Source organism: Electrophorus electricus, chromosome 12 (genome assembly GCF_041902795.1).
Source record: "Electrophorus electricus isolate QZ-2024a chromosome 12, ASM4190279v1, whole genome shotgun sequence".
Lineage (NCBI taxonomy): Eukaryota > Metazoa > Chordata > Actinopteri > Gymnotiformes > Gymnotidae > Electrophorus > Electrophorus electricus.
Window position 1 is genome coordinate 5,076,822 of NC_137508.1, and position 24,998 is coordinate 5,101,819.

General features: G+C 36.6%; 4 protein-coding genes across 7 annotated transcripts; 3 read left to right on the forward strand and 1 right to left on the reverse strand.

Annotated features, from left to right (window-relative positions):
- Positions 1 to 2,897: 2,897 nt before the first annotated feature.
- msx3 (muscle segment homeobox 3) lies at positions 2,898 to 5,767 on the forward strand. The gene is made up of 2 exons (XM_027017637.3): positions 2,898 to 3,549; positions 3,897 to 5,767. Exons 1-2 carry the CDS (start codon positions 2,913 to 2,915, stop codon positions 4,310 to 4,312), a joined length of 1,053 nt encoding a protein of 350 aa, XP_026873438.2. The 5' UTR covers positions 2,898 to 2,912; the 3' UTR covers positions 4,313 to 5,767.
- Positions 5,768 to 5,807: 40 nt separating this feature from the next.
- On the reverse strand, positions 5,808 to 8,600 carry znf511 (zinc finger protein 511). Of its 2 annotated transcripts, none has more exons than XM_027017643.3 (6): positions 8,303 to 8,600; positions 8,011 to 8,084; positions 7,468 to 7,669; positions 6,345 to 6,466; positions 6,088 to 6,255; positions 5,808 to 5,971 (listed from the first exon to the last, which is right to left on the reverse strand). In XM_027017643.3, the coding sequence occupies exons 1-6, from the start codon at positions 8,498 to 8,500 to the stop codon at positions 5,902 to 5,904; spliced, it is 834 nt and encodes a 277-aa protein (XP_026873444.1). In that variant the 5' UTR covers positions 8,501 to 8,600; the 3' UTR covers positions 5,808 to 5,901. The 2 variants fall into 2 exon arrangements, with proteins under 2 accessions (XP_026873444.1, XP_026873443.1); XM_027017642.3 differs by having other exon boundaries at positions 6,088 to 6,258.
- A 511-nt stretch (positions 8,601 to 9,111) lies between these two features.
- On the forward strand, positions 9,112 to 16,407 carry adam8a (ADAM metallopeptidase domain 8a). Its single transcript, XM_027017635.3, has 25 exons — positions 9,112 to 9,214; positions 9,556 to 9,662; positions 9,861 to 9,934; positions 10,034 to 10,112; positions 10,200 to 10,276; positions 10,640 to 10,823; positions 10,950 to 11,012; positions 11,102 to 11,170; positions 11,283 to 11,452; positions 11,610 to 11,691; positions 11,814 to 11,956; positions 12,081 to 12,258; positions 12,432 to 12,521; positions 13,019 to 13,214; positions 13,375 to 13,462; positions 13,618 to 13,786; positions 13,943 to 14,020; positions 14,280 to 14,361; positions 14,455 to 14,569; positions 14,703 to 14,886; positions 14,974 to 15,009; positions 15,116 to 15,169; positions 15,282 to 15,353; positions 15,520 to 15,594; positions 15,703 to 16,407. The coding sequence occupies exons 1-25, from the start codon at positions 9,163 to 9,165 to the stop codon at positions 15,745 to 15,747; spliced, it is 2,562 nt and encodes an 853-aa protein (XP_026873436.2). The 5' UTR covers positions 9,112 to 9,162; the 3' UTR covers positions 15,748 to 16,407.
- A 165-nt stretch (positions 16,408 to 16,572) lies between these two features.
- Positions 16,573 to 21,069, forward strand: spef1 (sperm flagellar and cilia associated 1). Of its 3 annotated transcripts, XM_081725180.1 has the most exons (8): positions 16,677 to 16,784; positions 17,584 to 17,647; positions 17,825 to 17,936; positions 18,221 to 18,371; positions 18,465 to 18,507; positions 19,729 to 19,798; positions 19,894 to 19,990; positions 20,520 to 21,069. In XM_081725180.1, exons 3-8 carry the CDS (start codon positions 17,827 to 17,829, stop codon positions 20,631 to 20,633), a joined length of 585 nt encoding a protein of 194 aa, XP_081581306.1. In that variant the 5' UTR covers positions 16,677 to 16,784; positions 17,584 to 17,647; positions 17,825 to 17,826; the 3' UTR covers positions 20,634 to 21,069. The 3 variants fall into 3 exon arrangements, with proteins under 3 accessions (XP_026873379.1, XP_026873380.1, XP_081581306.1); XM_027017578.3 differs by lacking the exon at positions 17,584 to 17,647 and having other exon boundaries at positions 16,573 to 16,784; XM_027017579.3 differs by having other exon boundaries at positions 16,643 to 17,647.
- The last annotated feature ends 3,929 nt before the right edge of the window (positions 21,070 to 24,998 follow it).

Sequence of the window (24,998 nt, forward strand, 5' to 3'; positions counted from 1 at the left end):
CCTTGAGAATCAAGGCGGAGGATGCATGAGAAATCTATGTAACCCCCCTTGGACACAGACAAACATTCCATCCAAAATCAGATCTTTGCAAAACTTTGAACTCGCACAGACAGATCTAATATAAACAGTACCGCTCTGCACCAAAGCAATTGTTCCACTGGCAAAGCTATAGTCAAATCACGAGGGATTCCCAAAGAAAAACACTGCTGTTGACTTTTCAAGCAATTACACTAAGCCCAAGAAGAGCAACAGGAAAAATATACTATTCAGTAAAAGTGGGGAGGGATACTGGGGGAAAAATTTACAGAATGGCATTGAATTCCCAAGAGATGAAACAATTCCCCAAGAAGACAGCAAAGGAAATTACTTAATAGCTGTAAAGAAGCAAGGAACAACCCTGATATCCTTAGATAATAAGTGCTATGTAGATGTTTAATTACTGAGGACTGACCTTGGTGGCTCTCCATATTGTTATACTAACAAATAAATAAAGGGGGTATATCTTACAACTTATATTAGTCTGTGAATTACCTGAAATTACTGTTGCATGGAAAATTGACATTAAAGCGTATTTGTTGAGATAATGAGATATATTACACTAAAGATAATACATCATAACATAATAATAATCTAAAACTCTTGTAAACTTATATGCTGTATTAAATCATACAACAATAGAATATCCTATTTATATTTATGGCATTTAGCAGATGCTCTTATCCAAAGCGACTTACAAAAGTGCTTTGCCATTTGCTCATAGAATGCAACCTAGCCAGTAGAGTAGGTTATACCAATATACCAATATACCAGTGATCTAGAATACTGTAGAAATACAGGGATCACTGCTGATGCCTAGAGGTACAAAATACATAAGCTTTAAATGTTTTATTCCCTTTAGTTATATTTAAATGTTCTGATTCCCTTTAGTTATATTCCTTTAACTGAAGATAGTTTTCTAGTTCTACACAAAATGTATTAAAAAGCAAATGCATATCGGATACAAACCACTAAAAAAACAAAATGTCTTTTAAAAAAGAATACATTGAAAATGTGTAGACAGTAAAAATATTTCATACCCTACAAAGCATTAGATAAAATTGCTCTGTTCTAAATAAATGTTTACCACAGATTAAAAACATAAATGCCAAATTGTTTATTGAACTTAGTGATGTTCAGTGTGTCATATTTGAAGAGAATTATTAGTGAGGTTGACTGTTTCTGATGTATGCACTGTGGTAATCACAAAATGTATTATTGTATTTGAATATGGACACATAGGTAGACAATTAAGCTCAAAATGACCTAAACAGAAAAACTATGCCCTTTAAATGTGTGGTAGGAAGAAGTACATAGAGGAACGCTGTTTACAGTATTCTACTCTGTAATAAAACAGAATACCACTTCCTTCAGTGAAGTAAATATTAGTGCATAAGTTTTAAAGAACCTTCACTGGTCATCTCACGGTAAGAGGTTACATGGTCACAGGTATTGAACCCGTGAAGGATTTCACTGACACCTTATCAAGACTAATCTATGGTGTGCAAAGAACTTAAACAGGAGAAGACCAAATCTTGAATTCTCTCAAACTTGCACAAACTTCTCAAACCGACCAATATAGATATTAGGGTAAATACAATCAGCCCTAAAATATGTGAAAGAAAGCCTATTTAAAACCGAATAAATGATCAGACTATGAGTTTGGTATTATAATGCCTGTGACTACTTATCGAACTGTAACAGACCCACATAAATGACGCGCTCAAGGCACAGGTCGCCTTTATACGAATCAAAACTCATCAGCAGTAAAATTTAAGAATAGTTTGACTATCTAAATTCTATCCCCACACGCAAGAATGTTAAAATACAAACCCGCCTAAAAACACAATGAAATCAATAGAAAAGGCTAGACTTCCCTTATGTGGATGGTTTGTTTCCAACTGTGAAAAAGCATAGAAATAACGCATATATATATATATATATATATATATATATATATATATATATATATATATATATATATATATATATATATATATATATATATATATATAGCCTACTCGTTTATTCATTGTTTTATATATATGATATATACATCATATAAATATAATCATCGACAGTTTGCGAAAAAGTACTAAAAGTACACGTTTAGAAAAGCAACAGTTATCTGTTCTTGGTACTCGCTATCTGTGGGAACTGATCGCCCTCCGGTTATTTCCTTGACATTAAACTCTTGAAGGACAATTGGTTAAGTGGAGTTAACTGTTGCATATTCTCCCTGAGGTAGCTTCCTTTTTGATCTTGCCGAGACTGGCGCCTTCCAAAACAGGACTTGTCTGCCTTATGAAATGCTTTGACTTACGATGAAGGGTTGCCAGTTGCGCTTCAATGGAAGCTTTTTGCGGTCTTAAAGGGCCAAGACAAGCTTTAAACTGCTGTAATGTAGCGTGACACAATCATCGTTCATTCATTCACAGAGTTTATCAGTTGTCTCTAAATATTATCTATCAAGCTAAATATGATCTATTTGGTGCAGTTTAGATTGTGTTAATACAACTTCAATACTTATGTATATTTATTCTCCTGAACAGCCTGTGACTATAAACAGCACAAACTCTGTCAACGAATGCTATGCAGTCTAATTGAAAAATGTTTAACTGTGTTCAAAAAGCCACTAAGCTTTAAATAGATGATGCAAGATTTTCATAAAGCAAATACAAAGGAAGTAGTTGCCCTTCTGTATGGTTTCAATAAGGGTTAAAAAGTGCGGATGCTCTGACGACCCCTCTGGTTAATTGCAACAAAAGTTCTCAAATAGCTCCTGGCTTCAAACACTGCAGCCCCATAGCCATCAATAAACCACTTCGGCAAGACAACTATGATTGACCGTGCACATTTCTTTTAAAATCATTTTGATGTCCCTAAGAAATCGGTCTAACCAATCAAAAAGAGCACACAGAAAGTCATGTGGGCAAAACGACAAGCTGATTGGAGGGCGGCAAGTAAAAAAGAGAACTTCTGTAAGTTTTATAGCTAGGAGTGCTCTCAGTTCCGAGAGCGAAGCATACGTCGCAGAGGTGCGACGACTGAGAGGAAACGCGAGCCCAAGTAAATTCAGAGGGCCAGACATCTGGAAGCTGTATATGGCCCCTTTACCATCCATGATGAGTTCTATTCAAGGACCACTTTCCCAAGACGGTGAAGTGCAGAAGCGCGCAAATGCGGACAAAGAGGAGACTCAAATCAACGACAAAGCGACTGTCCATGGATGTAAAAGCAAGGCTTTCAGTCTTCCTTTCAGCGTGGAATCTTTGATATCAGACAGAATGACGTCCAGGACTTCTTATTCCGCGCCCGAAACAGGTCTGATATCCCCTTCGACTGGGGCTGACGAGCGGTTGCGTCTCTCGCCTATGGGTCTTTACGCAGATAGAAAAATACCACTGGAGAGTGTTTCAAACTTATCTGTCGGTAAAATAAGAGAAAAGGAAGAGCCTAATGAAAAGAAGCAGACCGGATGGTTTCAGACACCATCGTACGCCTCTCCGCCACGTAAGTGTTGTTTTGGTATTAATCTTTTGCATTTTGCAAATGACGTTTGACACAAATATGTCGTATTTCTGTAAATAAAAGAAAACAAACCTGAAAGCATGAATTAAGTGTATTTTTGGTAACCTGGGGAAAATATTATTCTACCAGAGTTAGGCTATTATGGGTTAAAATCTTTTTCCTGTCACTAATAGTCCCAAATAACAGTCAGCCAAACAACGCCTATCCGATCTAATTAAATCTATTAAAGACATTTAATCTGGGTAAGAAATCTCTTGATCAATGTCACATTCTTTTTGTATCCTATCTTGTGATTCTCACGTTTATTTGTTTCATTCTGTCTTCTAAAGGACACTCAAGCCCATCTCCTTGCACCCTCAGAAAACACAAGAACAACAGAAAACCGAGGACTCCTTTTACCACCTCACAGTTGCTGGCTTTGGAGAGAAAGTTCCGTCAAAAACAGTATCTTTCTATAGCAGAAAGAGCTGAATTTTCCAATTCGCTTAATTTAACAGAGACTCAAGTGAAAATATGGTTTCAGAACAGAAGAGCTAAAGCAAAGAGACTCCAAGAAGCAGAGTTAGAGAAACTAAAACTTGCATCCAAGCCTCTGCTACCGGCTTTCGCATTTCCTTTCCAGTTGGGAACACACGTCGGCTCCCCGTCCCTTTACGGACACACAACGTCTATTCCTCGCCCTTCACTACCGGTTCCAGGACTTTTTGGTGGACCCGTTACCTACGGAATGTATTATTTGTCTTAACCGAGTGTGTTCAATATAATTCACTAAAAGAAAAGTAAAATGGCCCACTTGCTCTTTTGGAAAATTCAAAGTAAAACAGGCATAAAACAATGCCATGAACATGTACATTTTAGCTGACATTCATATAATAATTAAGTACAGGAAAGAAATACTGAAAATGCATTGCACTAATGCGCCCCTTAAAACAATTTACTACGTCTGTCTGGCGAAAAGAAAAAAACGTAATGACTACAACAGCGGATTCACTTCAACATGTTATCTAGCGACAGTCTCTGGTAGCCAAATAATGTACAATATGCCACACCTCGATAAAGCTAGTTCCCAAATAACTGCTCAAACGGTAACATTTTCAACGAACACGTGTTAAGGCTACAATCTAAATTTAAGTCAAGGCTGCAAGCCTAAAAGTCAGACATTTAAGAGGCACCTCTGACATGGATTTTTAACAAAAATATTTTAAAAATAAATAAAACATATTAAATAGCTAAATACGGCACCTCTCAACGTCTAATTCGCATTGCTTTGAGAAGCTTGCTGGCGTTATGTCGGGAATATGCTACCTCGCCACTTGTTAAAAAGATCCGAAGTTTGAAGCGAATAGACTACACTTTGCAGGCTGCCATTTCCTCTTGATTAACCTTGGTCCAAGAATGATGTTTGCATTAGATTTCATTTAGCCATACCTTTAGGTACATGTTGTAGTATGATAGAATATAAAATTAACCTCTCAGATTTTTATAATTGTAAATAAGCGTATATATTAGCGTGCGGATATTTTCAACCACCTCTGAAATTAGACATTCAGATATTTATACATTACGTTTACATTTATCTTCTGTAAATTATTGTATATATGTACATAAAAATTAGAAAAAAACTTTTGTACTGAAAAATAAAAAAAATTGAATCAAGAGAACTGTGTCTAAGGACTGTGAGTCATTGCAGACGTTACACGTAATTTTAATTCGTTCCTTTGTCACACGAAATGCTCATATTATTAAAAGTAATCATTTACAAGGGGAATTCGTTTATTCTATCAATAGTGGATGTTAATACGCAACACAATCCATTTCTAACTAATAAGAAATTCAATACCATTTAAGCTATATAGGTTACATTGACTTTCTATTTGGATATCCATGACACTTGGCAGGCAGATTTCTGAAAACCAAATTTAGTCAATGGTGCTCCAAATTGAGATCCAATCCTTCTCAATCCTCCGATAGTTCTTTCATTATCATTCTACATAGGGTCTCCAGTGTCTATTCCCCATTCTGATTGTACATTGTTTGATGAGTAGCACAAGCTGCATAATTTGCTCTTTAAAAAATATGCAAACATCTTTGACCATGAAGAAATAATTTAAAGACAGATTGTGACCTACATATTATAACTGATTGAAACATTTGCAATATATTTACACTAATCTAAATAAAGGGGACTATTAAGAACTATATTATATTAAGACTAATATTAAGGAAAGACGAGAGGATAGTAATTTTAAATTCTTCCATTTTTATTGAAAATACACTGCCTCCACAATAGGCATAGAGTTATAGAATAACTGTGTAACAAATAAAAGACTTCGCCTACTTCTTCCTCCTACCACCTCTGAAGCCTCTGACTGAGCCTTGGCCAAAGCAAACTGAGGATGGCACCCTGGGGAAAAATGATAAGAGACATTTAAAAAGAAAAGGGAATGAGAGACCATCAGACAACAATGACATTTAAATAGATAAGCCTGAGAAAAACAAAACAACACAACCAAAACTCACTTATATGAATAATGTGGCTTTTGTTGTTTGGGAAGCACCAGCTCCTTATTTTCCGACATTTGGGGAAGAGAAATGTCCATTGAGTTACTATTCTCTAGTTCTCCACTAAGCACACTGCTAGGATCCACCATGCACACGTCCTTTTGCTGAGGAGTCTTCTCTTTTATTCTGCTAAATAACAGATTTACACACATATTAACACTAATGATAATTTTCAGCAATTTTACAATTGATTCAATATTTCAGTTGTGTCACACCTTTTATTCTTTGATTTGTCAAATCTGAAGTCTGATGGATAGCTGTGAGTTTTGATGAGATGATCTTTCCTCTCTTTGCTGGTTCTGAATTTTAGTCCACATCCCTCAACCAAACACTGATACTGAAATGCAATATTTCATTAACCAGATATCAAGAGATTTGATGTTTAACAAATCGGAATTGTTTTAATTTGTTATGTGCATAAGAGCAGTCTACATTAAATAAGTCTCCAACAATCAAGATATTAAAACCCAATATATGGGAACTACACAGTTACATTCAACAGAAAAAAAGTGGTGACACACACACACACACACACACACACACACACACACACACACACACACACACACACACACACACACACTTACAAACTTACAAAAAGACACAGCCTAACAGTTTACATCCACCTTCACAAATTATGATATATATTCTGTGTATTCTGTATTGCATGGTATTCATGCTGATCTAAAAAAATACATTAAAAGTTCAAAAGGATAATTATACAGAGAAATTGGGATTCTCTAATATATGATGGTCATTTCATATGCATGTGATTTTCACATATCATATTCATCTGAACAGTTGCTAATTGTAGAACAGGCGGTTTCTCTGTTATATGTCTCAGTGAGAAAACTGAAAAACTGACCACATTCAGATATGTTGCCATGTTGTGCAGTCAACAGCATAAGTAACAAATGTAAAAAAGAAAATATTTGGTTTACAATCTTGGGGCGTGTCAACTAACATATAGCATATTTTCCATAGATGCTCAGATTAGTTCATGTCAATTAATAATTGTGATTAGCTGCTGTGGATAAGAGGCAGCTATATACATATTTCCAAGGAAGTCTAGCCTCAATCAAACAGCAAAATCTCAATTGCTGTATCAACTTGTACAGTGTTAATTTACTGAAATGCAGGTGTTGTATAATGTAGGTGTTCTAGAAGCACTGAGCATTTTGCTGTGCAGGCCTTAAATACATCTTGGGATCAGGATATGTTTAACTCATTCATGTGATGCTTTCAGCCTAGCGCCAAAAATGCCAAAATAATTCAGATGTACAAAAGTAACTACGGCAATAACGCTTTGACTTCAAAGATCATAAAAGTAGACATTACCATGCATTGTTTCTCTGCCATGACCTGAAAGAGAGCGTCGTGCCATTCCAGTATGTGTATATCCAGCAAATGGTTTGATGGAAAGGAACGCTTGCAGCTGGAGCATACGTGACGATGGAGTGAATTGTAATGGTGTTCATATCCTTCAAGAGTGTCAAATAACTGCCTGCAGCCTGCAATATGACACTTGAACTCTGAAACTCTGCAACAGAGTTACAGAAACATGATGTCACTGCCATGCCAACAATGTATTAAAACCCTCACCAGTAAAAAGGCCTATAAAAGGTGCTCCTGAGTCAGGATTAGGCCTATAAATTCTGCTCACTTATAAGCAAAATTTACAATAATAAAAAAAAAATTCTCTTTGACATTACAGAAAAAAAAAAACACTGATGGAACTGCGATACAGCTGTCCGCCGGTAAAAACGAATTCCTTTAAAATTACGTTGTGGAAGGACACTGACATGCATCAGCATTTCACCTTCTGAAACGCACAGACTATTACGTCATTTTTAAGCCTGTGTGTTCGTAATAAAAACTCACTTTGGTGCCTGGAAATCTTCTGCAAGAGTTGCTGCGAGATCCTGCAAGTACAAATGCCGATGCACATCGCCATCCTGATAACGGGGTGGGACGGGGTGGGGTAGGATTAGGTTGTGTAGCCAAACACTTCACACCAACTTCATTCAATATTTCATTTTTATGTCTGTTAACCGTATCATATCCTGTTGTAGCGCAAAGTACTTGGCTACTACGAGGGTCTCCAAATAGGGTTTGGTGCTATTACTTATACGATAAGCTACAATGAATCTAAGATAAAAAGAGAAAAACATACTTCAAACGATTCATCATCTTTGTCTAAACGAATTCTTTGAGGTGTAAAAGTGAACGGAGAGATATTTTCTTCAATCCCATCGCCTCCCCTAGCTAAATGATGAGGCTTGATTTCGTTGGATGTTTTGAAGACAGGTATGGTATAAATACCGATTCTGGGTTCATCACCTCCATCTAAAAGTTTAATCAAATCAGACATAGTGACCAACTTCTTGTTAGTTAACAGCTAACTAGCTTAGCTTAGCTTTCTATCGGTCTAAACACAAATAATGCTTGCGTTCAAACACATACACAGCGACTTCCTTATACGTATTTAAAACGTCATTCCAATCGATGTCCCCGCGCGTAATCTGGCGTCTTGCCCGGTGAAAGAATTATGATGTACCTCCAAAGTAAGGCCACAAGATGGCAGCAAAGTCCAAGAATTATGATGTACCTCCAAAGTAAGGCCACAAGGTGGCGGTTAAGATGCGCGCCGCAATCTATCCTATTAAAGATTGTGTTTGGGATTCTTTTACTCTTTTTGTTAGATACGCCATATCTATAGTCTTTTCTATCCTTGTTAGTATGGTACATTGAATAAGTGTAGAATCAGAATACTGTATCGAATACTGTATCAGAACAGTGTCATCTGCATCACTCGGAATTGAGATAACATTTGGAGATATTATTGTAATTATTAAGATCCCTTTGACTTGTCCGTTAACTTCCGCAAGTTTAGTTCTTGATGTCACCGGATGAAGTCTGTTCATGCTAATTCTCAGAATATGACAGAGGCGGAGCCCTTCTCAGTCTATTAAAGAAGTGTGACCGTGCTCCGGTGCTTTTCACTGAGCAGCGAAGCGTTATAATAAAATAACCATGCTCTATACTGGATTATTTTTATCACTGATTTCTTACGTTTCATTTTGTGGTGAGTGTAAAGATGAGAATGATTTCTGAGAACTTCAATGGTGATTAATTTATGTGACACAGAAGTAATTTATTTTGCTTTGAGCCGTTTTATTTTAATAACGTGTTTGGACTTCCGTAAGATTTTGACATGAATTTAAAACATTTAACATAATACATAATAGCTTTTTGTACTGATGTCGTATTGTTTGAAGTTAATTTAACGCATCTCGAACACTTAAAAAGGCAAATCATCTGTTACAGTGTGTGCCGTGAACATGTTGCTGGACAGATGATTTGGGTCTAAACAAAATACAAAAAATCTACAAAATAATTATAAAAAATAACTATTCATTTGTACAGAGTTTTCTGTTGCTGCAAATAGACAATTAGCCCATGTCAAGCACTATGATGTTGTGCGACTACAGAATTTAAAAGGTCGAATGGAAAGGAGTGTTACTTCCCAACAGGTTCGATCATTTTTGTCTTTTCTTCAATAGCAAATGAAGTTTCTGCTTTTTAAAATTATTAATTAATTATTAAAGTTTGATGATCTAAACATATTCTAGCGTTAAAAAGCGTGAAAATATCATTTTAACTGCAAACTGGAGGTTACTGGGCCTTTTTGAAAAATGTGATTTTAAAGTCATAAAATCTTATGTCAATAGAAATATCCTGACAGAACTGAATTTGCCTTGGTTGTTGATGGGAAAAACATAACAATATATCTGGAGAAGAATAGGTGAGGTCTATTACTCATTTTAAGAACATTATTATTGAACGAGGTTCAAAAGTTCGACCTTCATTTCATTTTACATGTTATGCTTTGTCTTCACTTTAGGGAGCTTTTAGGGAAGAATTATACTCTGACTCACTACACAAAAAATGGCATGAAGGTGACTACGCTGCCATCTAAATTGGTAAGTCAGTTCAGGTTATAATAAAACCTTTATGAACCTTTATGAATAGTTTTAATGTTTCTGACTTATCTACTTTGCGCACTGCAGGACCACTGCTACTATCAGGGACATATTCAAAATGTAAAGGACTCCTCAGTCAGTGTTGGTCTGTGCTCTGGAATACGGTAAGGAAAAGAATGTTATGATGGGTAGGCTGCAGATTCTGTGAAATACAAATAATAATGCTTGAGGTGTTTACGTTATATGGGTAGGGTAGGGTAGGGTTGGGGGGTGGGGGGGGCCCTGTGTTTGTTGTATTTAACAAAAAAGACTCTTCATATCAGTTGGGTCAGTTGGGTCTGAGCAGTATGTCCCCTCAAAGTTGAAATGAAACCTATGCCACAGGCTCCATTAAACTGTATGTTAAAATGAATACACTTTGTATATGGTGAGTATATGTGGACCTCAGTAACCTTGCCACCTTAAGATTGAGTTACAAAAATTCCTCTTCTTTTTAATGTAATGGGTATGGTGCTCATATTTTACAGTGGGTTTCTGAGAGCAGAGAATCAGGTTTACCTGATCGAGCCACTGGAGGAGTCTGTGAAAGGGGACCATGCGCTTTACAAACAAGAGCACCTGCAGACTAAAAGAGCAGCTGCTGGATACATCAATGACACAGTCAATTATCTGGGGCCCAGGTTTGCTGGACTATATAAAAGTGGAAACATGGTACTTTTAGTTTTTTTACTGTGTGCCCTTGCTGAATTTCAGCTGCAATAATAGTTAGTCTGTTTAGCAACGGTCTCTCTAGTTGTGCAAACCTAACCTTATTTTACTATTGTACATGTCCCCTAGAAAAATAAAGGCATTGGAGGGCAACGATTTGTTGAATTGGTTTTGGTGGCTGATCATAAATTAGTAAGTTTTTTAATGTATGAAAGCTTTTCTGGCCTTTGTTTTGGATGTTTTATCTTTTGAAAAGCTACTGACAAAATTATATATTTTAGTTTAAGAAAATTGGAAACTTGGTGAGAATAGAGAAGAGAATGATGGAAATTGCTAATCATGTGGACAAGGTATTTCATCTCATCAAAATACATTAAGTGTTGTTTGACACTATAATACAAAAATTATTCTGATAATGTGTAGCTTCTGGACATATAGCACTTTCCAACACTTTGCTTGCAGCTTTATCGTCCTCTAAACATCCGTATCATGTTGGTGGGACTCGAAGTCTGGACCAATGGAGACCAAATTGAGGTCAGCTCTCAGCCCAGCACAACCCTGGACAGATTTTTAAAGTGGCGTAACGATGATCTCCTGAAAAGAAAGAAGCATGATAATGCACAGTTTGTTACGTAAGTAAATGATATTGTTTGGAGATAGATATCCATCGGATGTATGTAAAGTGATTTGTGGTTCTGTCAAGCTGTTATAATTATTATAAGGATGCAGTGAGTATTTGTATGATGTTCAGAATTATCTCATTTCTTTTCTCCCTTTCAACTCATATAGTGCAGTGGATTTTGAGGGCTCAACTGTTGGCTTGGCTCCTGTATCTGTTATGTGCTCTCACAACTCTGGAGCTGTGAATGAGGTTTGTCTTGTGTATTCAAATATAGCATCAACCCTCAGCACTGGACCAACAGTAGTTTAAATTAAAGATGTTATATTTTTACAGCTATATCAGGACTGTTACAAATATTGTCCTTTCCTCAGGACCATAGTGACAATTCTATTGGTGTGGCCTCGACCATAGCCCATGAAATGGGCCATAACTTGGGCATGTCACATGATATGACAAAATGTGTCTGTCCAACAACATCGCAAGACCAGGGCTGCGTCATGGAAGACAGTATTGGGTGAGATGCAAGATTTGGTCACACCAACTCTAAAGTGTTGTAAATTTAATTTATAACCCCAGATTGATCACGGTTATCACTTCTTTGTTCTGGCTGTCATTTGTCTTTCACATTGTTCCCACAGAATTGTTTATCCTAAGGCCTTCAGTAGCTGTAGTAAAGTAGCTTTGGAGACATTTTTGCAGAACTATGATGTTAGCTGCCTGCTGGATTTACCAAATGATGATGCACTGTATGGGGGTCCAGTGTGTGGTAATGCCTTCGTGGAGAAAGGCGAGGAGTGTGACTGTGGTACAGTAGAGGTAAGATCTGCTATTCAGAGTGGTTCACTGTTAAAACAACTGTCATTTATGTTTACTATGTATGCCAGAGAGATGTATGCATGATGGTGCTCTGTCTATCAACATGTATTATACGGTTAAATGTTTCATTTATAAAAATCAGTCTTTAATCCCATGTCGTTAAATAAATATAGGAATGCAAGAACCCTTGCTGTAATGCCACCACATGCAGACTCACAGAGGGTTCACAGTGTGCACATGGAGAGTGTTGCCACAACTGCCAGGTAATGACAGCCAGTCCTCACTCCAGTGTACCCAGTGCACACATAGAACTGTTTCAGAAGATGCTGAGATGCTGAGTCAAGGGACTGTCTCAGTTAGAGCTCTCTTTAGTGCAGCAGAGACCTTGGAATAGACCAGTTTCACTAGAGTGAAGTCTAATTGGTTCTATCTAGCAAAGACATGTTTGGCAGAGAGTTCTGCTTTGGGGTCTGCATATTCACTATTTAGATATTTTAGTTTAAAATTAAACTACTAACACTACTAACAATTTTTTTTCTGAGGCATATTGTTTGCGTTTAAGAGATCAGTGAAAGCAGTTTGTCTGCTACTCAGAAACCTAAGGTGGAAGTATAGATCCTTTTGATTTATGATGTCAGAAATGTAATTGGTACTGAAATATATGCTTTTTTATTCAAGAGTCCAAACACATGCTGCACTAATAGCTGCTTAGAAGTTAATAAGTGTGTTTTTTTTCCCCCTTTGTTAAACCTGCCTCCAGCTTAAGAAAGCAGGGAGTCTGTGTAGACGCAGTGCTCATGACTGTGACCTGGATGATTTTTGCACTGGAGAGTCTGCATACTGCCCCAAAGATGAATACAAGATGAATGGGCTTCCTTGCAACTCCAATCAGGGCTACTGCTATAATGGCCAGTGTCCGACTCATACAGAGCACTGCCAGAAGCTGTGGGGTCCAGGTAATGGTGTTTCAGACAGATAAAAACATTTTCTTTTGTACAATATCCTTATATAATTGTTATATTTTCTTTGCCAATTTGTCTATATTTGGCAATGTAGCTTTCTTCTTGGTAGTGTCAAATGACAAATCATTTAGATTTAATTCTGTTCATTTTGTAGATGCTGATGTAGATAGTAATGCTTGCTTTGAGCTCAATGCTTTTGATCAAAGTTGTTCAAGGCCCAAATATGGCAAGTGTGCAGAACAGTAAGTTTATATTCTGACTTTAATATTTGTGAAATTATGTGCGAAATTAATTGCAAAATGTGATGAAATTAGGGAAAAAGTCTAACCAACAGACATAGAAAAAAGACTTTCAATATGACTTATTTTCAGAATAACAGTGATCTTATTGTATCTAGGCACATCAAATGTGGGAAAATATATTGCTCGGGTGGAAATGAATTTCCAATAACCCAAACAAAATATATGCAGTCCATGGGTATGAGAGAATGCTATTTGGCTGTGAAGCCTTCCAGCACAGAAGAGATAGGGATGGTGCCAACAGGTACCAAATGTGGGACAAACAAGGTTAGTGAACAAAGTCTGTAAAACATTCAGAATTTTCAAGTGATGGAATTATTTTATTTTTCTCCACTGCAATTATGTTTTCTTAATTAGGAGGGCTTTATTTGTCAAAATTGTATTTATCAACAGGTGTGTTACAACAGTTTTATTTGTCAACAGGTGTGTTACAACAGTTTTTGTCAGGACATAGGCATCTATGGAACAAAGAACTGCTCTGCAAAATGCAATAACCATGGGGTACAAAATACTTCTGACTACAAATAACTTCTGTTATTTATTTCAAATGAAATAAAATTATGCATTGTGAGGATTCTTTAAACAGAAAAGTCAATGTTTCACCAAGATTTATGTTAGTCATTTAAACTGTATTTTGCAAATAATCCTTTTGAGAAGCTCCTTCAAACTGTCCTTTTCAAGTTGTTCATAGTATTTAGCAGGTGTAATCTGATGGCCAATGGAGTTTTCTTTGTATTTGACTGTATCATTTTAATCTCAGGTGTGTAATCATGAGAGGCAGTGCCATTGTGATCCAGGCTGGGCTCCCCCCTACTGTGATGTGAAACTGTCAGAACTAAACAGTAAGACAACTACAACCTAACCATTCACCATATTTGTGAAATTAGTGGTATCTGTGGTATCTTATTTATCTTTCGTGTGATTGTGACTGACAGAGAAAGATGCTGTTGTTATTGGTGTGACTACCTCCATAGCCATCCTACTGCTGATTATTATAGTTATTGCAGCATTGGCATGTTGCAGAACCCGAAGTACATTCCCCAAGAAAAGGTTAGGATTCCAGAATGCATTCTAGAAATAATCATTAAATCATTAAATATCAGTTGCTTAATAATACATTGTTATATAATCTGTCTTGTACCTGTAATGCAAATTTTATATGTATGTTTATCCTCCCAAAAAGGTCCTTTAAAGAAAAGGACATCAACTCGGGTCAGTCCAACCCAGTATTTCAGACAGGCAGTGCAAATAACAGTCCCAGGTCTGGACCACCACGTGTCAGCCATCCCACTTTTTTGGAATCAACAACAACACAGGCCTGCAAGCCCCTGTTTCGCCCCACTGCACCTAACAGACCAGCACCAGAGGTCTGATCATTTATCAGCCTTTGAGCTAAATGTATATACACAGCCTAAATTCTAGAATGCTAATTTTGTCTTAACTCTTGCACACAGCCTCCTACAGTAGCAGCTCAATGCAGGATGGAACAAGTAATTTATTTGTTTGTTTGTTTGTTCATTGTATTTTGACTGGTTGAAGCAATACAAATTATGATTTATCCATATTAATTTTATCTTATGCTTTACATTATTTTAGATTGTGAGACCTTGCATGGTACGCCCTAATGTTCCAAGCATTAGTTTAATTCAGGTGAGTTCAATGGTTATTTACAATACGATACTTACGTGTTAACTTTGTCTAGTTGATGTAGTTGTTGTGAGTTTATTAAGGATACTCTTTTTATAACTTCTGCTGAATTCAGGCAAAGCCTTTGCTTCCACCTTCTAAACCACTACCTCCATCAAGACCTTTACCTCCACTGATGTCCAAATCAGTAAGTCATAAATCACAATATATTTCATTGCTGTATTAGTAACCCACAAAAAAACATATGCCAAACTTAATTAATAGTCTTGTTGTTCTCTTTCTTTGCCTCTATATGGTGATGCTACCTTTTGCTATGAACTTTTTTTTTTTACCTTCTTTATTCACTCCTGTAGGTGAATAATCCAAAATCACCTCCAGTACCTCCAGCAAAACCATCAGGGAAACAGCCAGCATGGAAACCATCTCAGGTAAGCTACAAAAAAGACTGTCTGGCTTTCATTTTGTTGGATGCTGACAATATTTCTGAATCTTTGGTCTAAAATGTAAATGCTTTGATGCCCTTTTGTGCACAATAGGCAATGGCAGTCCCAAAGGTTCCTCTGAAACCCCCTTACATCTAGATGATGAGAAGCAGATGACTTACTCTGAGTCACTCAGAGCTTCAAGAGCTGCTTTGTGAACAATCTTAATGCCTCTGCAGGAGCCAAAGCTTTAAAGATTCTTCAGATTAACCTTTGTCTCCACTTTGGAACTGAGTAACATGATGGGTTTGAAGGAGATGAGTTTGATGGGTTTGAAGGGTTATATCCAAGAAAACCTTTGGTTTATGTGCACTTATGAATTACTTACTTCCTTTGTTCTGAATTTGTGTTTTAGTACAATGTTATGCAATGTTGTTTCGTAATGGATGTAACTGTAACTTCTGTTTTATCGAGCCAGTCAAGAATATAAAAACACAAATTTTATTCAGAGTTTGTAACACTGTAATTTAGAGTGAATTACACTCTAAATCCTGGGAATGTGCCAGAGGACAAAAGTTAGGCCATTATTACTTTCTAAGGTGGTTATTTTTAATGTATTGCTTGTTTTTAGTTGCCCTTTCATTTTTTGCACTCAGAAAAAGGCAATCAAACTCTGGCAATTTTGTCTACTAAAATGTTCTCATATGGACTGATTGTCTGAAAACATTATTTACTTGCTGGAATTTAAAATACTTCGTAATTTAAATAATATGTTAACTTTGTCTTAAGAACAAGTAAATGAATGAGTTTTTGTTATCAGAGTGTTGTCCGAGTGTCCATATTTGAATATACTAGATTTCAGAAAGCTGGAAAACATGGCTAATATTTTAGTTTATAGTTAGAGATATTTTATATAGCCATTTGGATTTTAAACGAATCGGATATTGTCACGTGCCGTATTCCGGTTGCCTAGAAACGATACAAAGAACCCGACGCGTGCAAAACCGAAGCGTAGGACTATAATCACAGCTAGCCAGCTAGGTAGCTATATGCCTCACCTTTTAATGTTGGAAAAGTGCTTCTCATTATGAATAACGACTTAAACGAAGAAGCGCTGCAAGACCTCTACGCTTGGATTGACAAAATAAAGCTCTCTAGACCTAAAAGAAATATAACACGTGACTTCAGTGACGGAGGTAACTCATCTATCTAGATAGCTAGGTAGCGTTAGATATTTAGCTTAGACAGCTAGAGAGTTGCTATCTTGGCTAGCTAGGTTATTTACCATACAGTTGCAATAACTATACGGTTGCGCTGTCTAACTAGCTATCGAGGTGCTAACGAGATGAATTCTGGGCTAAAAAACAGCAGAACGATTCGGACAGATGTCCTTCATCAGTTGTGCAAGCAAAGTGCTTCTGAATTAGCTATTAGTAGTAGGAGCCAGTTCATATTTGAAAAGTAGATGTTTAAGTCATAATATTAATTCAATTGGGTTCTGGTGTACACAAGATTTCCAGAGAAACAGGACATTTCAGACATGGGTCCTTCATCAGCTGTGCAAGCAAAGTGCTTCTGAATTTGTAGGAAGAAACGGTTTATATTTGAAAAAGTAAAGTTTAAATCATAACATTCATTCCATACGGCACCTAAGAAATTAGAAAGAAGAAAGACAATGGATGCATATTTGCCCAAATTCTAGGTGTGCCAGACATAGCAACAGCCAAACATGTGTTAGAAGTGTCCAAAAGTGTGACAACATATTTTAAAGAATTAAATGGTGTAAGGAGAAAAGGTGATAATAAAGAGTCACTAACAGGAATAAGTGAACATTAAACATGATACAGGTATGATGTGGCTTCTTTCTGGAAACATCTGGTAACTACAGTCAGTTTTAAACGGCACCTTCAGTTCAAATAAAGGCCACTACACCTGTTGTGAATGTGTGGCTGAAAACAATCCAGTTTGGCTACAATTAGTTTTAAATATGTGTAGCTGCATTCAAAGAAGACTAACTGCCCTGAAGATAAAAGGGAGTTTAACATCTCATTTAACACTGGTATGTCCGTTTTTGATTGGCATTCCTGTCATATTGTCTTATACGCAGGAGAAGGAAAATCAGTTTTTACCTCTGTGTTTTGACTAAAAAAGATTACAGTTAACTTGAAAGAAGATTACTACCAAAACAGCCATCAGGTGATGAAAATCTGCATTATGATGCATTTTATATCTTTAGTTATGACTGCTGAAGTTGTGAAGCACTTCTTTCCCAAGTTGGTGGAGCTACATAACTACACATCTGCACACTCCACTCAGCAGAAGCTGAGTAACTGGATCACTCTGAACAGGCAAGAAAGTGTATTTGTCTGCCACGCAGAAGGCAGTACCTATTCACTAATTTGAATATGGGACCCAAGAAAATTAGTGAGAATGGTCATTAGGATTGGACCTTATGCCTGTTCTAAGTCAATGCATTTCCAGTTATTCATTCAGACTATTCATTTTCCTTACAAAACTTTTTTTTTTCTTTCAGTGGTCTATTGACCCAATAAAAGCAACTGTTTGCTGCTATGGTCATTATATGCGAGTAATGAAATTTGAACACTGAAATTTAATTGTGTTGTAATTTCAGGAAGGTTTTCTCCAAACTAAATTTCCATGTACCAGAAGACACAGTGAAGAAGATAGTGCTAAGCTCCCCAGGCATCATTGAGCCAGTGCTGTGGGCACTCAGAGAGAGATTAGAGGACAAGCGAAAAGGAGGAGTTTCAAATGGCATAGAGGTTAGTTTCTGCAACAGTATATGTCTCTGTGACATATTTGACATGAGTAAATAGATAAATAATCTATCATTTTCCAATCTCAATTTATTGTAGGTTTTAGAATACTACAGCACCATAAATGACAAATCACACACAGGTAGGTCTGATTTTAAGTCTGTGTAGTGTGTTGAACTTTATGTGGTAAATTCATAACAGTCATCCAAGTCCACCGCAGTGCGGTAAATATTCTTGATCTTGCATTTCTTCTGCTTGCACATTCCCTCTGTTCCACTGAAGAGCAGCAGGCTGTAATAAATCAGAATTGTTAGAGAAATAAAATGCTGATGGTTCCTGTGGTCAAAATGACCTCACTGTCACATTACTTTGTTGCACTTTGACCAAAGCAACAGCACTGTGTGCCATTGAGTTCATATTGTTTCTTGTGTTTTTGAGGCAAACACGAATAGTTTTTTAAGAAAAAAGGTGTAAGCCTTGGGCATGTACAATTTTTTTTGCTGATTGTTTTGAATTGATTTATGTAGTTTATGTTTTTCCTCTTTATTTTTTTTTCTTTGAGTAAAATATGCATCTTTTTTTGCATAATTTGGTGTAGGTCTGACATCAGCATTGTGGGTAGTCTTTATTTCTGAAACTAGTACAATAGTTACAGTGGTTTATCCTCACAGATTTATGGGGGACACTAAGCATATTAGAATCCATTACAAACAAACGGGGAATTTGTGGAGATATGCCAGCAGCACTATAGACTTTTCTGGGCTTTCTCCATTTCTTGAAATTAATCAAGTTTCTCAGCCCTCAGTTTCTTGTACCTCATCTTCATCTGGCCTTAACTGAGGTCACTTCTCCTCAGTGAGGTCAACCCAGGTCAACTCATTCTTTTCTTTTAAGAAAAGAACTCTTCATATCAGCTCTTTTAACCAGATGGCCTTTATCACTTTTGACAGACTCTGCACATGGCTTAATGCTGTTGCTAGCACAAAGCAAAAACATCATTATTACTGTGGGATCACAAAGGCTATGTGAGTTCAAATGTAGGTAAACCATTTTGCAGTATATTGGTAGGGTATTTTTCAGTGCCTAGAGAAAGAGAAAGAGAGCACTCTTTGTTAGGAGGTACACTAACAGTGAATTGCAGTAACTTATATTTTTAATCTAAATTAGACAATTTTGATTAAGCAAAAAGGTAAATATTGACAGATTCTTTGCTGATTTTAAGTTTACTCAAGTCTTGTTTTGTTTTATTTCATTATTTATTTTGGATTGCTTATATGTTTTCATTAATTGAAGCTTGTTTAAAAGCATGAATTTGTGGTGTTTTCTTCATTCTAATCCCAAATATACTTTGTGAATCTTGTAGAAAACCACCAGGTTATCATTGAGAATTCACTGAAGACTGCAGCCCATGTAAAAAACACACAGAAATCCAGGTACTATAAAAGATTAGATTTAAAGAGTAGACAGTTGGAATTTTGAATGTTATAAAAGCAAACTATGTATTGACAAGATGTTTTAAAATTTTCAGCGCTCTCTTGGTACCAGGTCCAAATGTGGATCCGGCCTTCCGCTTGCTTTTAGAGGAGAAGGAACAAGATTTGTTGGCTTTGCAGGAGACTGTAAAGGTGAAGTGCTAAAATGCTTGTTAATGTGCATAAGTGCAGCATCTATATACATTTCATTATCAGCTTCTTTTCAGTCATGGAATTTTAAAGTTGCTTGAAGAGTCTTTTTGGTATGTTCTTGGAAAATATGGATATTTTCAAATACTGAGTGATGACTAAATGCTTTGAGGTCAGTGCTTAAGTAATCTTCTTGGAAACACACAGGGTGACGTATGGCAAGTGATGTTAAACCTCTGTGATATAAGAGGAAACTTGTCTGTAAAGAGGAAATTGCACTGTCCTCATAACAAAATGGCACAGGCTGCAACTTACTTTTACACTGAATAACTGTCCTTTTATAGTAGCAGCTATAATGTCGTAAACAATGTTAGTGTCATCCTGAAATGACTTTGAGCTTTTTTCTGAAGTGACAATTTCTAAGGAATTTTTAGATTTGTCTTATTTTTTAACCAAATAATCTACGATGGGGGCAGATGTAAAAAGTCCATACACACCAGTCCTGATCCTTATTTCATTGTTCTGTCTGTAGATATTACAGATAAAGGTGAACAGGCTGGAGCATCTGGTCCACCTGAAGGACTTGCGCATAGAGGACCTGATGAAGCACTTGGAGCGGTACAAGGCACGCACCAACATTGTTTAAGGTATTCAGGAGGATTCAGGAACACAACATTGTGAACTCAGCATGAAAACATACAATGGCTGAGGAATAAAAACGCCTTTTATAACCTTATTTCAATTATCTAATATTTAAATATTTACCATCGACTATGGCAGTTTAATCTTAATTTAGTGATGCATTTTCTTTCACATTAATTTTGACTGTAACTTGGTTTTGATGCACAAGCATAACCACACTGTACCTGGTTTGTTCTTAGAATTCAGATTGTTAGAGTTTTCTTATAATGAGAATTTGTAGTTTTCTATAAAAAAAAAGAACTGTTGCTCATAAATTGTCAACTTTATTGTACTACTTTATTGTATTCTCAGATATTTTACTTGATATGTAATAATGCTTAGCACCAAATTGAAATATTTTAGTACATCATATTTTATTAAAATCACTGTCAATGAATGAATGGAATTTCACATGTGTTTCTGAACTATAACTTGGGCCTGTAATTACAGAAATATTATAAAAATATTTTACATGAATTTCATTAAACATAGTGATTGTCAAGGTGTGTCAAGCACCCAGCAGGAGGGACACACCCACTCACTCACACACAAACTCACACACAACACCTGCTATGGTCTCAGTCACCCACATATTGATCATCACACACACCTGTTTCCTACTGCACCCTCTTTGTTCTCCTCACTACTGAAGCCCATGGGTACCTGCCTTGCTGAACCTACAGCATGACAAGCGATGCTGCTTTTGTGCCTGTCACCTTGAGTCTTACTGCTTGCTATTTAGCACTTTTTGTTTTCATTAGCTTGAGTCTAAGCTTGTTATGGAGAATAGACACTCCAGAACTTCATTCGCCTCTTGCTCCTTCTGTGCAGGCAATGTCACAGTGACCATTTTGTTACAGGCATATTTCATAAAATGCCTGTGTGAACATGTAGTTATTGACTAGAACTTTAAGACAAGGTACATTTTTGTGTAGCACTTTTTATACAAGATGGCAATCTAAAGTGCTTTGAATCACAGCATTTTTAATCTTTAGCTTTTAAAAATTATAACCTGTATTGCCTATTCTTTTCAACACTGTCAAGTCTGTAACTGAGGATGGCTTTGCACGGTGGAAATTGCCATTCTTTTTAACACAGTTTAACTGGATGCAGATGTGGTCTCTAATTTGGTTCAGAAAAAGCTGAGGACTCCAGCTCCAGAACCCAGAGAGTTTTTCCACTGATCTAGTGTATGGTGAAGTACATTAAAAGTGCCACTACTTCTCAGTTAATTGTACTGTTTATCATGGACTCACATTTCAGACCTAGATCTAGCGTATTTTTATTAGACACTAGCCATAATGCCACTGTACCTTTTTAAATTCATGGGTTGGTTCAACCATTCTAGCTGTGGTTTTCTCTGTGCAAAGAATACGAGTAGGTTGTTTGTTTAAATGAAGTAGATGTCAGATATTGGTCATCCAAATGTAACAGAAATAAATTCCAGAGAAGAAATAAGCAAATTACACAATACACACTTCCGTCCTAACTGATAACTCAAATATAAAGTGTTTTTAGCTGAGCTATAGCAAGCAAAGAAGCGGGCAGCGTGGATGACTCAAATGCAGGAGCATGAAGCAGGGGAGCATGGGACTGGGGCCTGGTTGGTTCACACCAGTACAGCCTGCTGACTCACGACCTCAAGCATGCATCAGATCCTCTGTAGCTCTGAGAAGTGAGCAAACACTATCTTAGGAAACAGGACTTCACTACAAATGCTCAGGGTAGTTGTATTTTTAGCATATAAGTATAACGCCATGTAGCATGTAACTAAGAGGAGGGTCCTGTTATAATAAATCTTTTGGTCTATAAACCCATTTTTTTCTGATGAGTCAAATATGTGTTCTGAATGTTTTATTGTCTAAATGTATACCATAAATCAAAACAATCATAATTATTTGTTATAATTAAGGAATTTTTACAATTTACTGATGAATCTAGATTATGCAATGCATGGTATTACATATATTACATGGTATGGTGTCAGAATTATTCATTACTTATCTGGAAGGCTGAGGAGAACATCATGGCAAGCCAGTGATCTGTTAAGTAAAGGCTTGGAATGAGAATCATCTTGTGGCCCAGTTTCCTCAAATTACGCTGATATAATAGTAGAATTAAAATAAGGAGAAAATTAAAAAATTAAATCTGCCATTTTCAGTTGTGTGTGAGATCATGATTCTTGATCCTTTTTGTTAGCCATCTGTTTCTTTTCAGTGGTGAAAAAAGGGTGAGTCAGACTATGCTGTCTCTAACTTTCTTTTGTCTAATATTCTCTGTGTGACTCTGAGGAGAGAGAGAAACATTAGAAACATTAAAAAGTATACAGTACTGTACAAGTCTTAGGCCACCATTAGATTGGTTGTTTTAGCAAAGGTAATGACCATATATAACTATTTCTCAGTCTCTTTATTAGAATACAACCAGAAAATACAGGAAATTTGTATGCAGTATTAAAAAACAGAAATAAATAATAAAAACAGCTTCTGTAGGCTACTAAGTATTTACTATGATGTCCTCTTACATTTCAGCAATAGCAGGAAAAGACAGCCTAAGTCTAAAGAAGAACTCTGGGAAGTGCTAAAAGAAGCCTGGTATAATATACCAGAAGATTACTCCCCAAAAGAGTTCAAGATGTGCTTAGTACCAAGGGAGGTCACACTACTAACTTTTACCTGTAGAAGCCAATTTGTTCTGAAAATTGTGGGGGGGGTTTTAATTTAGTGTATATATTTCCTGTATTTTCTTTATATCTTAATAAAGAGAAAAAAAATTATATATGGTCATTATACCATTGCTAAAATATCCAATCTAACAGTGGCCTCAGACTTTGGCACAGCACTGCGAATAAGATAAATAAACATCATTTTAAGGAGTGTGTTTAAGGTTTCCCACTATACCATGCATTACCAAGGCACAGAAAAAAGAGAGAGTTAAACGGTAGTGTGGAGGTGTATGCATTTGTGTATGTGCTCTGTCTAACAGTAGGTCTAACAGTAGAAATCCCTCAGTCACCATTCAAACCTTCATCAATGCTTTCTGGCTATGTTATACTGCTTAGATTAAAAGGGCTGACCACTCCTGCAAACTAAAAGTAAAGATGAATGATGCTGTTAAGCATTTAATAAACATATCTCTTACTTAATAACTGCTATTGTGTATTGCATTCCTCATCACTATACAGTCCCAAATGCAAATTCATGAAATGACACATTCATCTTAAAGAAACATCCTCTCCAGTCCCTAAAGATATATATATATATATATATATATATATATATATATATATACACACTTTCCTTATCCAGACATAGGACTGATGTAAAAGGAACTGACTCAAGAATCAGAGGTTTTTGTTGTTTTTTTTAGATAATAATAACTGACATACTTTTGACTACTGTCACTGGCAAATATGTGCATTCCATTTATATGCTACTTAAAATATGTTTACACTACAATCCTCAGCAGTATAGAATCCACTGTATTGAATTCATTGTGGACATTACTTTCAACAAATGGGTGGTCATGAGTAGTCAGTGGGATGGCCTCTAAAACTGATGACATGCAGGGGAAAAGCTTACAATTTAAAAAGAGTAAAAGATTACGCCACAGGCCTCAGCTTAACTAACAGTCCTCAAAAGCTGTTATCAGAAGAAAAGATCCCTGTGCCACAGATAACGACTGAAAGCCCTGAGAGGAGTGCAAACACTCCCTCTCCCCAAACACAGAAAGTATGACTAAGTGAGTGTGTCAGCGAAAAGCTACTAGAGGGGAATGTGGCTCTCCCTCGCTCACCTCAGGGCTGAACACAGACCAAACAATCGTGACCAAATGGAATGTAAAAACAAACTTTGTACAAAGCATGTTTATAATGAGGAATACTTTGCAGAAAGCCTTCATATTTAGTTCAAAATAAGTCATTTTCAAAACATCAGAAATGCATTTACTGTAACAGAAACTCACATATGCAGATATTTGTCTATATATACTCTAGTCAAGAGAGTGCTTTTAAGATGTGGCTAATATTTGCCACATCATGTACAACAGCATTTTTTTCCTTGCCATGGGGTATGTTGTTCAGAAATCCCCTTGGATTGGACTGCTATACTCTTCTAGTGCAGACTGGCTGATGGAAGGCAGGAAGAGCATATATCATGTCCTTACAGAGTGCATTCTCCTCATGACCCCCTGCTTCACTGGCGCTCCGGGGGATGGGAGCGGGGCAATGGGTCATACTGAACACAAATTGCAATTGTTCTGTCCTCAGCCAGCAATTTAATTTGATCACGGGATATCCCAGAAACCATAGCAACAACTGGTCATCACGTAT